The 14,353-nt window shown below is 41.2% G+C and overlaps 1 protein-coding gene across 4 annotated transcripts in view; it reads left to right on the top strand.

The window, feature by feature from the left end:
- COL12A1 (collagen type XII alpha 1 chain) overlaps positions 1–14,353 on the top strand; it is a 164,776-nt gene that overhangs the window by 96,305 nt on the left and 54,118 nt on the right. For all 4 annotated transcript variants that reach the window (XM_040428657.1, XM_040428654.1, XM_040428655.1 and 1 more), the window contains 10 exons: positions 672–814; positions 3,586–3,715; positions 5,794–5,913; positions 6,537–6,683; positions 7,213–7,329; positions 7,453–7,599; positions 8,568–8,642; positions 9,169–9,308; positions 10,320–10,443; positions 12,628–12,771. In XM_040428657.1, the coding sequence (XP_040284591.1) occupies positions 672–814; positions 3,586–3,715; positions 5,794–5,913; positions 6,537–6,683; positions 7,213–7,329; positions 7,453–7,599; positions 8,568–8,642; positions 9,169–9,308; positions 10,320–10,443; positions 12,628–12,771 (1,287 nt within the window). The remainder of the gene's footprint in view (positions 1–671; positions 815–3,585; positions 3,716–5,793; positions 5,914–6,536; positions 6,684–7,212; positions 7,330–7,452; positions 7,600–8,567; positions 8,643–9,168; positions 9,309–10,319; positions 10,444–12,627; positions 12,772–14,353) is intronic.

Below are 14,353 nucleotides of genomic sequence, written 5' to 3'. Positions count from 1 at the left end.
AGCCCTATTGGGGACAGTGATACGTGGCAATCTGTGGAAATGTACTGCAGAATATGGTGGAGCTATGGAAACAAAATTAAATTATCTATTTGGAGACTCCAAGAGCATGTGAAAGCTTCAATGCTGCAGGGTCAGTTAGCATTATGCTAACTATACTTTTATATATATGTGATATAAAGATTCTCATAGAGATATGGCTTCCTCTTGGATCTGGCACCTTCTTGCTCGTTGGCAACTCCTAATCAAATGATATAATTATTAAAACCAATATTTCATGGTATTTTCTGAATTCAGCTATTCTGCAATGTTCTAAAGAATTCAGTGTGGAAAGTTTGCTCCTGTGTTATATTACAAATTTATCCTATTTTGCTGACTGCTTTGCAAATCCCTCCAGCTACTATGAGCCTTCCAAATACCTGTGGCATCCCTCTTTCCACATTTCGTTCATACTGCGGTAGGTTTATTTCTTAATAATCTGCTAGTATGTCCTAGCTGGCAGCATTGTACTACAAAGAGCGTGTAAGGCAACCAGACACCACGAGTGTGGTTGGAAACTTCAGAATTTCCTGTATTCACATGTTCATAAAAAATATTTGACATTGCTGTTAAGAAAAAAATCAAGGTTAATATCCAGAGTGATGATTGGTTTGTAATTGTGTTTTTTCTGGCAGTACCCCGAAGTGGGCCAAGGAACATTAGAGTTTTTGGAGAGACAACTAACAGTCTTTCAGTAAGCTGGGATCATGCTGACGGTCAAGTCCAACAATATAGAATTATCTATGCACCAACTGTTGGCGATCCTATTGATGAATATGTAAGTTTTCCACCTTTGAAAGACATTTGATTTCTTTAGTTTTATGTTTGTGGTTTCAAAAACGAATAGAACAGTACTTTCTTTAATGTTGTCCTTTAATGACTAATTGCTTTTATGAAATGGTTCGGTGGTAACTGCTGCTAAGCCAGTTATCCCACTCAGCCTACTGTATGTCATAATCTCATATGTTGCCTACTGTGGATGAACCTTTTGTCTAGAAGGGTGCTATAACAATTATATGAACACAATGTGTCCCACTGCTGAGAACCCCAGGAATCAGCTGTAATCTGTGGGGGTTTCTAGCAGCAAGCATTCAAGTTCTCTACAGTGCCCCCACAGGTGAAATAATAAATTGCACAGTAAACTGTACACAGAATGCCTGAATTCACTAGGATCCAGAAGGCAAAATAAACTCTTTGTAGCTGTTCTCCCCTCTGGGAGATAGTCCAATCCACTGTGTATCTGCTCACCTGTTTAATAGTTGCAGTGCTTGGATTGTGAAGAACTTCTATTTAAGTTGTTCACAATCAAACCCATTTTAAGACATGTAAGCCTAGCTCATGGGAATGCAGGGGAACACTGCCATATTGGGCACTTTTGGGGTGGATTGCATAAAGCCTGCAGCTTTCACAGTCTAGTTCTTGGGTTTGTCCTGGCAAAATCAGGAAAGTTGGCAGGGCAGACTGGGAACTTAAAGTGGCCTTGGAAAAAAATTGTAAAAGTGGCCCCATTTTGTAGTCAGGTCCAAATTGATGGAAGGCAGGGCCAACACAAGTAGGAGGGACTAGTAATACCATATTGTGGCACATCATAACACCCCAACAGAGCCAATTACCGCAGTCCATCACAAAATACTGCCACCAGCAGCACAAAATACATCCCCAAAAGCTTCCAGTGGCTGGCCGTGAGGAGGGCTAAGGTGGCCCCCTGGGCATTGTCTTAGAATAATTTTCAATTATCATAGCTGCTTTTCTCAGCCTCATTCCCTTCCATTCATAGCATATCTGCGAGTAATGTTTTTGGGTTTTCCATTGACTTCAGAGAAATTAGGAGACTCTTTTACATAGGTTGGGAATATCTCATTGTGACATCCTCTTCAGTCCATGTTACAGGCAAACAAAATGAGATATAAACCAACACTACAATTAAAGGATTCCAACAAACAACTCCAAATACATCACTGGGCAAAACTTTTTGACAAGTGTGGGGAAAATGTTGTAACTATGTTTTCAAAAATAGAAGTGTGAATAGTTTATTTTTATCAATTAACAAAATGCAAAGTGAATAAACAAGAGAAATCTAAATCAATATTTGGTGTGACCACCCTTTCCCTTCAAAACAGCATCAATTCTTCTAGGTACTGTACAGTTACACACAGTTTTTGGAGAAACTTGGCAGGGAGGTTGTTCCAAACATCTTGGAGAACTAACCACAGATCTTCTGTGGATGTAGGCTTGCTGAAATCCTTCTATCTCTTCATTTAATCCCAGACAGACTCAATGATGTAGAAATCAGTGCTCTGGGGGCCAGATCATTACTTCCAGGACTCATTGTTCTTCTTTACACTGAAGATAGTTCCTAATGACATTGGCTGTATATTTGGGGTTGTTATCCTGTTGCAGAATAAATGAAAAATCTACCTAAACCTTTAGAGTAACGTCATTAAAATGAATCGTAAATGTACTTTTTTTTTTTTTTAACTTTTACTAGCGAAATAGCCATCCGAACTTCAGGTGCCTATTTGGGCTTTACAATCCGTACTCCAGTACACCACTGTGTATGAGAGTAGGGATTTCCCTGCGGCCACATTGCTGCTCCTGCCTATACCAGTGTTGCTCTTCTAAATCCTGAAATCGTTGGGCTATTTCAGGCATTCTTACTTTGCAGCATTTTTTTCCCATACCTGCCTGAAACTTTTGCACAACACTCTATATTACATTCCAGTGACATTTCTAATTAATTTCTAATGCCATTTCTACTGGGCTTATGCTTTATGTCTCACCCTAAAATGCTGGCACCCTAAAGGATATTGTTAGGTCCATGTTGACACCAGCAAGAAGTAAAGTGGGGATTATCATTGGCTAATTGCCCCTTTTTGTCCAGAACAAACACATGTAGGCAATTGAAAACATTAAGAAGATAGAGACCGATTTTTAGGTTGGCTGACTATCCGCTAAATACTCCACCATTGTGCTTGCATTCAAGCACCGTTTATACTGTGAGGTCCGAAGAATGCCGCATACTTTCCATAACAGACATAGCATTTTGTTTTCTGTCATGCGTCCAAACCAGTTCCAATGTCGTGTCACACCACATTTATACATATGTTCCCCATTTTGCAGACAATCTGCCTTCTGTTGAAAGGACTGTATAGCCAGTGTTCATTTTGCAGAACAGATGTATAAGACATTATGTCTGGTCTCCAGTGCTTACAGTGGTTAGAATAAAATCTTACTACGTACATGTTGCAGGCATCTCTCCTACTGTATTGATGCTGTACCCAGACACATATGCTTTAGTCTGAAGTATGTTATTTATTTTAATAACTGCACAATAAGATAAATGTACATGAATCACTTTGGGAAGTGTTGTGAGTTCCAAGGATCGTACCGTGGCTCTAACCATTAAAATAGATGATCTGGCGTTACTGCCTATAATATATCATCTCTATCACCATCTCTTTGTCATGTTTACTTAGCTGCAGAAAAATATTTTTGACATGATACATATTGTTATAATTAATGAATATATTTGCATTGGACTTCTTTTAGACAACTGTTCCTGGTAGAAGAAACAATGTGGTCCTCCAACCCTTGTTGCCAGACACTCCATATAAAATCACTGTGGTAGCTGTGTATGCAGATGGGGATGGCGGGCAACTGACTGGAGATGGAAAAACAGGTAGGAGTCTAGAAATATATTACTTTATGGTATGTGCTTGATAATTGCATTAATTAATTGCCCCTATTATATAAGTTATATAATAGGATTTATGGGCGTAAGTCCGAATCGTTTATACGCCCAGGGACACTTTATTAGATTCCCTTCCTAGTGCAATAGCTCCATTGGGTAAATCTCTTAATTCTATTGGTTATGCCATGATTCATGTAAATCAGACATAATACAGTACAGGACAATCTCTTTCTAACAAAGCTAGAACCAGCCCTGTACCTCACATGGATCCAGAGATCTCCACATTCATTACTCCAGTTGCTCTGCTAGATTTATTTCAGAGTGGTAGCTCACAGGATGTGTCCTTACTCAGGGGGTCTGTCTTTTTTGCTGCAGCTCTCTTCCTATCACAGCTCAGGGGGTCAGTCTTTTCTGCTGCAGCTCTCTCACTATCACATCTCAGGGGATGTGCCCTTTCTGCTGCAGCTCTCTCCCTATCACAGCTCAGGGGGGTGTCCTTTCTGCTGCAGCTCTCTCACTATCACATCTCAGAGGATAGGCCCTTTCTGCTGCAGCTCTCTTCCTATCACAGTTCAGGGGGTCAGTCTTTTCTGCTGCAGCTCTTTCACTATCACATCTCAGAGGATAGGCCCTTTCTGCTGCAGCTCTCTTCCTATCACAGTTCAGGGGGTCAGTCTTTTCTGCTGCAGCTCTTTCACTATCACATCTCAGAGGATAGGCCCTTTCTGCTGCAGCTCTCTCCCTATCACAGCTCAGGGGGTCAGTCTTTTCTGCTGCAGCTCTCTCACTATCACATCTCAGGGGATGTGCCCTTTCTGCAGCAGTTCTCTCACTATCACAGCTCAGGGGGTCAGGGGGTCTGTCTTTTCTGCTGCAGCTCTCTCACTATCACATCTCAGGGTATGTGCCCTTTCTGCTGCAGCTCTCTCCCTATCACAGCTCAGGGGGTCAGTCTTTTCTGCTGAAGCTCTCTCACTATCACATATCAGGGGATAGGCCCTTTCTGCTGCAGCTCTCTTCCTATCACAGCTCAGGGGGTCAGTCTTTTCTGCTGCAGCTCTCTCACTATCACATCTCAGGAGATAGGCCCTTTCTGCTGAAGCTCTCTTCCTATCACAGCTCAGGGGGGTCTGTCTTTTCTGCTGCAGCTCTCTCACTATCACATCTCAGGGGATGTGCCCTTTCTGCTGCAGCTCTCTCCCTATCACAGCTCAGGGGTCTGTCTTTTCTGTTGCAGCTCTCTCACTATCACAGCTCCGGGGTCTGTCTTTTCTGCTGCAGCTCTCTCCCTATAACAGCTCAGGAAGTCTGTCTTTTCTGCTGCGGCTCTCTCCCTATCACAGCTCCGGGGTCTGTCTTTTCTCTGCAGCTCCCTCACTATCACAGCTCAGGAGGTGCATCCTTTCTGCTGCAGCTCTCTCTCGGTAACTGTCACAGCTACTGACAGAAGATATGGCTAGTGACAGTTGAAGTGTGAAACTGAGCATGTGCGTCCACCTCAGCAAAGTAGGTAGAGAAATTAGGAAATGAACAAAGCTATACAAGTACATTTTATTGAATAACCATTCTAAAATTTGAATTACATGCAATTACAAAAGTATTCAGATCCAGGTGCTGTTTTAAAATACACACAAAAAAAGAACTAAACGCATACATGTATAAACATGAAAAGTCTTTATTGAGTTTACATTACTTGTAACATGTATAAAAACAGCAGCAAGGAAGGGGGAAACCTTCAGTGAGGAACAAAAACAGCATGCTATTTTAAAATGTACAGTATAATATTTTTCATGGAATAACCTCTTTAAAATAGCTACTCCCCTATTCTTATTTAGATGATTAGATACATGTATGTTGTAGCTTAGTGTAAATTATGTCGAGTACTTCAATTGAAATTCATTATCCTGTACATTCAGTCTTCGCTTCTCTTTTCTTCTTTACTTTCTTGCCTATGAAGGCATATACTGCATGTTAGATCTATTCTATAAAATGTGTTAACTATATAAATCAGCCCAGCATTGATTGTAGTATTCTTGGTTATAATTTATGCTTTTACTATGTTATAGCTGGCTTGCTAGCACCAACAAATCTACAAGTTTCTGATGAATGGTACACCAGATTCCGGGTATCTTGGGATAGAGCAACCTCTCCAGTTCTTGGCTATAAACTTGTATACCAGCCACATGGTAACTTTTATCTTTATTGTCATATTTACATTGATATATTCTATTTAATTTGCATATATCTTCAATTTAGACTATGTATCACAATTAGAAACAAATAGTCATATAGTCATTACTAAAAGGTATGAGGGAGGCCAAATTCCAGTATTGTCCATTTGAGATCCCTCTTCATTACATTGGTAGAAAGCAGACTCGGCATTTTATTCAATTTAATACTTTTTTTTATGCATTTTTATCTTGAAAACTTTACTCACACTTACATTTCTATCATATATCCCTTCACAAAAGGCAGGGTGAGGGGGCAATTATATTTAGTCAGATAGTGACAAGAGCCAGGCTGGACAGCTTTGTATTTTACACTCAGGTGTCTTCAGTGCTCCATAGAACTGAAGAATGAAAACTGACTCTCCTTAGCAATGCTCTTCAAGCTTTGCTAAGAAGACTCTTTACACCCTGGTTTCTAGAACAAAGAAGCATCTTTCCCTAATGTATATTACACAAGTAATTCCAAGTATATTACACAAGTAATGTATATTACTAAGTATATTACACAAAACAACTCCGTCCTTGCACTATATTAAAATAATCGGAAATAACAGTTATACTTTAACTGTTTTCTTGGGCAGATGCTGACGAATCTATGGAAGTATTTGTTGGTGATGTGAGCTCATACACTCTTCAAAATCTAAATCCTGGAACTACCTATGACGTTAATGTGTATGCTCAGTATGATACCGGGCTAAGTGGACCACTCAGAGGACCTGGAACCACCTGTAAGTCCATACCATTATCTTTGCAAGTTCTATGGTTAGTATAGTTATGCAAACCTAGTTCCATGTTCTTTCTTTTGAGTTTATGATTTAGAGGGTCTAGAAAGGAAAGGTGGATCTTGGGTGTAGGTATTTACAGGCTACAAATATGCTTAGAGATTACATTCTTATCAGTTCTTCCTATGGGAGTCATGTTACCTACATCCTGTTATCTTACTTTTATTTATTTTCCCCAGATCATGATGTTCATTGCCAGATGATTAGCAATGAGCAAACTATTTATTTTTCAAAGTTTGGAAAACATTAAAAATTGTGTTCCAAGCTAGAGGTTACGGTTTGCTTTAAAATGTTCTAACAAACGGGTGGAGATTGGAAGTTATGTGGTTGAAAGTACAGAAGGATAGCCCTCTGATCTCAAATCTATTAAGGTTTTGGTTTCTTCAAGATGACCCTCAAGAATGATGTTGTAGAGCAGACATCCTTACTTTCTCTAATTTCTCTAACGACTTTTGTTCTGTCTTCCCTTTTGCAGTGTACCTGAATGTGACTGATCTGACAAGCTACCAAGTGTCATGGGATTCAATGTGTTTTAGGTGGACACCTCACAGAGCTGCAACGTCCTACAGAGTCAAGCTGAATCCAGTTGATGGTAAGAGCAGATTGTTACTTTGATTTGTACTTGCTGAACGTTTCATTCTCCTGTACCTATCTTTGTCCTGGTGAGAATTACAAAATGCCTAATGATAAATGGTTATTATTTGTGACACCGCAGGGTCTCGTGGACAGGAAATAACAGTGCCTGCATCAGAGTCATCAAACTGTTTTACTGGTCTGAACCCCGACACCGAATATACTGCCACCGTATATGTACAGACACAAAATCTTGAGGGCAGTATGGTTTCAACCAAAGAACGCACTTGTAAGTAAAAGACGCATATATCATAATTACAATAGATTGGACTGTATACAGATATGGAAGACATCAATTCTAAATGTTGCTTTATGCCTGGATAGTAGTATATTAAGACTGGCCTTTTAGAAGCTGGTCTTCATAACCTCGATGCACAAAAGTTATCTAGAGATGCTCCCCAAAAAACTCCACTTCATATAATGCCCATTTATCATCATTTTTCTGAACCTGATCCTCCACCAAACTCTCCACTGCACCCAGAAACACAACAGATATCGGCTGGTGACTGGCTCATGCAGCTTTAGATCTACTCCCCTATTTTCCCAAGATGGCCAGACAAGCACTTTTACCTTTTGTGTCACCCCTCTCTCCTCACAGATTCTAAGCTCTTGCGAGCAGGGTCCTCATTCCTCTTGTTGTAATTATTGACTTGTCTGTTGCTATGTTATGTACATGAACCCCTGAATGGTAAAGCGCTGCAGAATATGTTGGTGCTATATAAATAAAGATTATTATATTATTATTAGAGGCACCGGCCTCTATATACTGTTACTTAGGCGCTGGCTGTGCAACTTTCTTAAATCTACTCCAGCTCCCTTGCTGGTGTAGAATTAAGTCATTTTCTATGCCAAAAACGGGGATAAAAATGATAAATGAGACGGGCTGGCCGGCACGCCCCCTTCCCCGCCTATGCTACCCCTTCCTGTTGCGACCGAATCTGCAACAAAACTCCATCAAAAAGAGGCGTTCTTAAGATCATAAATGACCCCCTATATACTTTATGTTCATTGATTTATATGTCAGTTGACTTCTTACTGAAATGGCCCTAGCTCTTCGGCATGAGTAATAACAATGTAAGCTCCAGTAAGGGCAGAGACAGAAGTCATGCATTTGATAAAGAGAATGTTGCTGTAGAAGTGAAGATTCATTACTAATATGTTCTCTTCGAACTCTAAATTAATTTCCATACCCTTTAGTGATAAAGCCAACAGAAGCGCCAACCGAACCTCCTGCTCCTCCTCCGCCTCCCACAATACCTCCAGCCCGTGAAGGTAAGCCATATACATTGCATGACATATTAGTAACTAGTGCAATTAGACCATGCACCCTGTGAAGATTAGCTGGTATTGGTGCTGAAATGCTGGTAGAATATCTAAGTATATTTTTACATGATTTAACTGATTGATGACAATGATCTATATAATAGTCTAAAGATTTACCATGGACTGTTTAAAAAAAATAATTAATCATATTGGAGTTTTAGACAGCACAGATTTAGATTAAGATGTCTAAACATTTCCAGATAAATCACAGTTGCTTTGGACTGTATAGATGAAGTTTATAGCACACATTGTAGCATCTTAAGACACATCTAATTTTCTCATAAGCTACACCCACTGGCCACTAAGCCTTGAAAAAGTGCCTGGCTGTTAATGTGGTGTAAGGCTTGTCTGCCAGAATTCGGGGCCAGTCGGAGCACATTTGCAATAGTAAATCTGCCCCACTGTGTCCTAGCTCAGTCCTATCCCTCAGAAAATAACCTAATTAATTGCATCCACAATTCATTTTTTTTTTCAGTGTGCAAAGGAGCAAAAGCAGATATTGTCTTCCTAATCGACAGTTCCTGGAGTATTGGGGATGATAACTTCAACAAAGTCCGACAGTTCATTTTTAACACTATTGGAGCTTTCGATGTGGTCAATCCTAGAGGCATTCAGGTGAGGGTTACAGCAATACTCGATCGGATCTGCATTGCCTGATTTCACTGCATAACAAGTGAATTAGTGGTGGAACGTAAAGAGGTCACTAATTGTATTCGACATGAAAGACAATTCTGGTCCATCTATTCTTACGACTCTATGTTGTGTCATTCCTCCATCCTTTCTTATAACTGTTTATCTATTATTCCTATTAGACATTTATGAATAAATGTACAACTGGGTATTAATAGTTAGGGGGGGGGGGGGGGCCCTGTACAGTCTGACATCAATGAGAGACTATGCAGGGATCTGTCAAACCCGTGCTGCCAATGTGAGACTATGCAGGGATACACCGCAACGTTTAACACCTGGTTGTACATTTATTCCTACATTTCCAGCAGGAATAATAGAGGAACGGTATACAGTTAGAAGAAAAGAGACTCCAGAATTTTCATTGTATGCAGAATGCAAGTAGTTCTTAAAATAACACGGGAGACAGGAGAGGTGATGGGTCTCCTATGTTCTTTTTCCAAAATAATAAAAGTAGAAGCGGAGAACATTAAGTATTCAGATTGTGTTCTCCAATAAACATGTACAGTCTGTGCTGTTGGAAGCATATACAAGTAGTCCACAGCCTGCAGATATCACAGCGTGCCCTGACAGCTTGCTGCTGGAGGATGGAGTCTGGAAGAGGGTGGGTAGTGATGGATTGGAGAACACTGCTGTATAGAGGATGTGCATCTTCTAATAGTACCTATGACTAAGTAAACCTGAAATGGTTCTAGTGCTGGACAGGCTACTATAAAGTGCCAAAAATGTGAGTGCAGCAGAGTTCACGGCTAGATACTGGCTGAAACAGAGGGGCGCCCAGTAGAGGGCAGGATGTCCCCACAAGCTAATGGGCCTGGTTCCCATAATAGAAATGTTTCCTGAGCTTATACACAGTAATGTGCGCAATTCATCTGGATATCAAATATTAACATCAATTAGACATTTACAGGATTGATATCAATCTATATTTTCCTGCAGGTTTCATTTGTGCAGTTCAGTGATGAAGCCCAAACTGAATTCAAGTTAAATACTTTTGCCGATAAGGCACAAGCTCTGGGTGCTCTAGCTAACATCCGATACAAGGGAGGAAACACAAAAACAGGTATGTTACACAATGCTCATACACTGCGAATGTGTCAAACAGTGATGAGCGGCAGGGGCAATATTCGAATTTGCGATATTTCACGAATATTTTGGCGAATATTCGTCATATATTCGCAAATTCGTGATCTCCAGTCATTATTTTCTTGATTGCGAAAATCGGCAATTGGAAAATTTGCAATACAAAAATTCGCGATCAACACTACTCCTAAAGTCAAAGATATTGCTGCCTTCTCATTGGCCCACAAGCAAGAAGCAGTGAGGGATAGAGGGTACTGATGAAAAAGAAATCTAGAATATTCGCGATTACGAAGATATAGCGCTATATTCTAGATATTCACGAATTCTCGAAGTGCCAATATTCGCGATAAAAATTTGTGATTAGAATATCAACACTGTCAACACTAGTGTCAAATAAAAGGAAGCATACAAGATGAAGAGATCCTGAAAAAGGCATAAAAAGTAGATCTGTCCCGGAGCCACTTTGCTTGTTAAGCCACTTGCCCTGTGTAAATTAGGGTATGAGAGGGGTTATCCCATGATTAATGTAAAATTAGAATCAGACATCATATAGCACACGGCTACCTCTAGAACCAGCCCTGTACCTCACATGGATCCAGAGATCTCCCCATTTATTGTTCCAAATGCTAGATTCTTTCTAAGGGGTGTATCCATTCTGCTGCACTTTCCACATAAGTGTCAGAGCTCAGGGGGCATACCCTTTCTCAGAAGGTGTGTCCTTTCTGCTGCAGCTCTCTCCTTGTAACTGTCACAACTCAGAGGATTTACCCTTTCTCAGGGGCTGTATCTATTCTGCTGCCAGCTCTCTCCCTTAAACTGTCACAGCTTAGGCCATGTTCTTTCTCAGGAGGTGTGTCCTTTCTGCTGCAGATCTCTCCCTTAAACTGTCAGAGCTCAGGGGCCATGTTCTTTCTCAGGAGGTGTGTCCATTCTGCTGCAGCTCTCTCCTTGTAACTGTCACAGCTCGGGCCATGTTCTTTCTCAGGAGGTGTGCCCTTTTTGCTGCAGCTCTCTCTCTGTAACTGTCACAGCTCGGGGCCATGTTCTTTCTCAGGAGGTGTGTCCTTTTTGCTGCAGCTCTCTCTCTGTAACTGTCACAGCTCGGGGCCATGTTCTTTCTCAGGTGGTGTGTCCTTTCTGCTGCAGATCTCTCCCTTAAACTGTCAGAGGTCAGGGGACATGTCCTTTCTCAGGAGGTGTGTCCTTTTTGCTGCAGCTCTCTCCCTGTAACTGTCACAGCTCGGGGCCATGTTCTTTCTCAGGAGGTGTGTCCTTTTTACTGCAGCTCTCTCTTTGTAACTGTCACAGCTCGGGGCCATGTTCTTTCTCAGGAGGAGTGTCCTTTTTGCTGCAGCTCTCTCTCTGTAACTGTCACAGCTCGGGGCCATGTTCTTTCTCAGGAGGAGTGTCCTTTTTGCTGCAGCTCTCTCCCTTAAACTGTCACAGCTCGGGGCCATGTTCTTTCTCAGGAGGTGTGTCCTTTTTGCTGCAGATCTCTCTCTGTAACTGTCACAGATCAGACCATGTTCTTTCTCAGAAGGTGTGTCCTTTTTGCTGCAGATCTCTCTCTGTAACTGTCACAGCTCAGAGGTTGAGCCCTTTGTCAGGTGGTGTGTCCATTCTTCTGCAACTCTCTCTCCCTGAAACTGTCACAGCTCAGGCCATGTTCTTTCTCAGGAGGTGTGTCCTTTTTGCTGCAGCTCTCTCTTTGTAACTGTCAGAGCTCAGGGGACATGTCCTTTCTCAGGAGGTGTGTCCTTTTTGCTGCAGCTCTCTCTTTGTAACTGTCAGAGCTCAGGGGACATGTCCTTTCTCAGGAGGTGTGTCCTTCTAGTTCCAGCTCTCTCTCCCTGTAATTATCACAATTGAGGGGGCATGTTCTTTCTGCTACAGTTCTTTCCCTGTGACTGTCATGGCATCTAACAGTAGATATGGATTGTGGCAGTTGAAGGATAGAAATGAGCATGTGCAGCCCCCTCAGTAGGTAGACACGCACATTGCCATACAGATTAAACACTAGGGGACGCCATTATAATTTAACAGTTGGAGCATTTTTGTAACCGAAAGTAAATTAGAAAAGTAACTCGTTTTTCACGCTGAATAATACTAAAATAACATTAAATAGTGGCACAACCCTTTAAGTTGTATGAATGGTTTCTTACAGGAAAAGCTTTGAAGTTTGTACGGGATAAGGTTTTGACTTATGACAATGGAATGAGAAGATCTGTTCCCAAGGTGCTAGTAGTAGTGACTGATGGAAGATCCCAGGATGACGTGAAGAAGTCTGCCATGGATATTCAGCACTCTGGTATGCTGGAATACACCGTCACAGTCATTTACAGAAATTTGATCTAAGGATTATAGTAACATGTTTGTAATTCTAAGATAAAAGTTATCAAGATGTTCTGCAACCATATAAATGCAGAAGATCAGTGAGTCGTAGAAATGACAGTAATGTCATTTTATTTTAGATTTTTCTAGCTAAAAATACATATTTCCTTATACCCTGTCCAAAAGATTTATCTACTGTAAGTTTAATATTTGAAAAGAAGATGCTTGATGTGCTGCATTAGAGCCATTAAAGGGTTTCTACCACTTCGTTTTTACATATTTAGGTGTCAGACACTAGCGATCCGCTAGTGTCTTCTCTAACAAACCATCCTAATATAATAGCTTTTGGGGCAGCCGTTTCGCTAAAAAAATAACTTATATTGATATGCTAATGAGCCTCTAGGTGCTATGGGGGCGTCATTAGCTCCTAGAGGCTCCGTCTACCTTCATAAACTGTCGCCGCCCAGCGCGTCCCTCCAGCCCGCCCATCTCCTCCGGAATGCGATCCTCCCTGTGAGCGTATGTATTCGGCACATGCGCAGTAAATGTCTGACCGCTTTCTGCACAGACATCTCCACTGCGCCTGTTCCTCGGAGCACTATGACGTCATCGGCGCAGTGAAGATGTCTGAGCAGGGAAGCGGTCAGACATTCACTGCGCATGCGCCGAATACATACGCTCACAGGGAGGATCGCATTCCGGAGGAGATGGGCGGGCTGGAGGGACGCGCTGGGCGGCGACAGTTTATGAAGGTAGACCGAGCCTCTAGGTGCTAATGACGCCCCCATAGCACCTAGAGGCTCATTAGCATATCAATATAAGTTCTTTTTTTAGCGAAACGGCTGCCCCAAAACCTATTATATTAGGATGGTTAGATAGAGCAGACACTAGCGGATCGCTAGTGTCTGACAGCTAAATATGTGAAACGAAGTGGTAGAAACCCTTTAAAGATGAATGAATCTATCCTACACTAATTGAATTTGTTATGAAATTCCCAAAAGATTCTAATTTCGGTAAATCCAAAACTTTTGTGATTCGAGATGCATGCATCATTTATAGTGCCTGTACAGGCTAAGTGGAGAGGGCTTTCATGATGTGCTAAAAATCTTTATTACAGTATGGAAGAATTTATAGTATATATATATATATAGTATATAGTATATATGGTATAGTATATATACAGTATATAGTATATTAAAGTATAGGAGAATTATTAAATTATAGCAGAATTTAGCTTAAGGGGAATCTGCCACCAGTTTTATCCGAGCTGAAGATGTCCCATAGGCAGCGTTTGTCAGAGAGTCTTCATGAGCTCCCCCTCCCCCAGCAGCAGATTGCAATATATAAAAGATATGAATCAGTGGTGGTGGGGGAATAGCAGATAGCTCATGAATATGAGAGCTCTCTGTATATCGAGCAGATCCAGCACTGGCGCTGTTCGATACAGATTTTAGCAAAACTTCTGGGTCACTTCAAGTAAGGGACACAGCATTTCGCTAAGGGTATCTGTCACCAGAGAAGGCCACCCTCTAAGAGAGCAGCATGGGGGAATATTATTA

The sequence above is a fragment of the Bufo bufo genome, chromosome 4 (assembly GCF_905171765.1).
Source record: "Bufo bufo chromosome 4, aBufBuf1.1, whole genome shotgun sequence".
NCBI lineage: Eukaryota > Metazoa > Chordata > Amphibia > Anura > Bufonidae > Bufo > Bufo bufo.
Note: the sequence above shows the minus strand (reverse complement) of the source record. Positions and strands in the feature narration are given on the sequence as shown.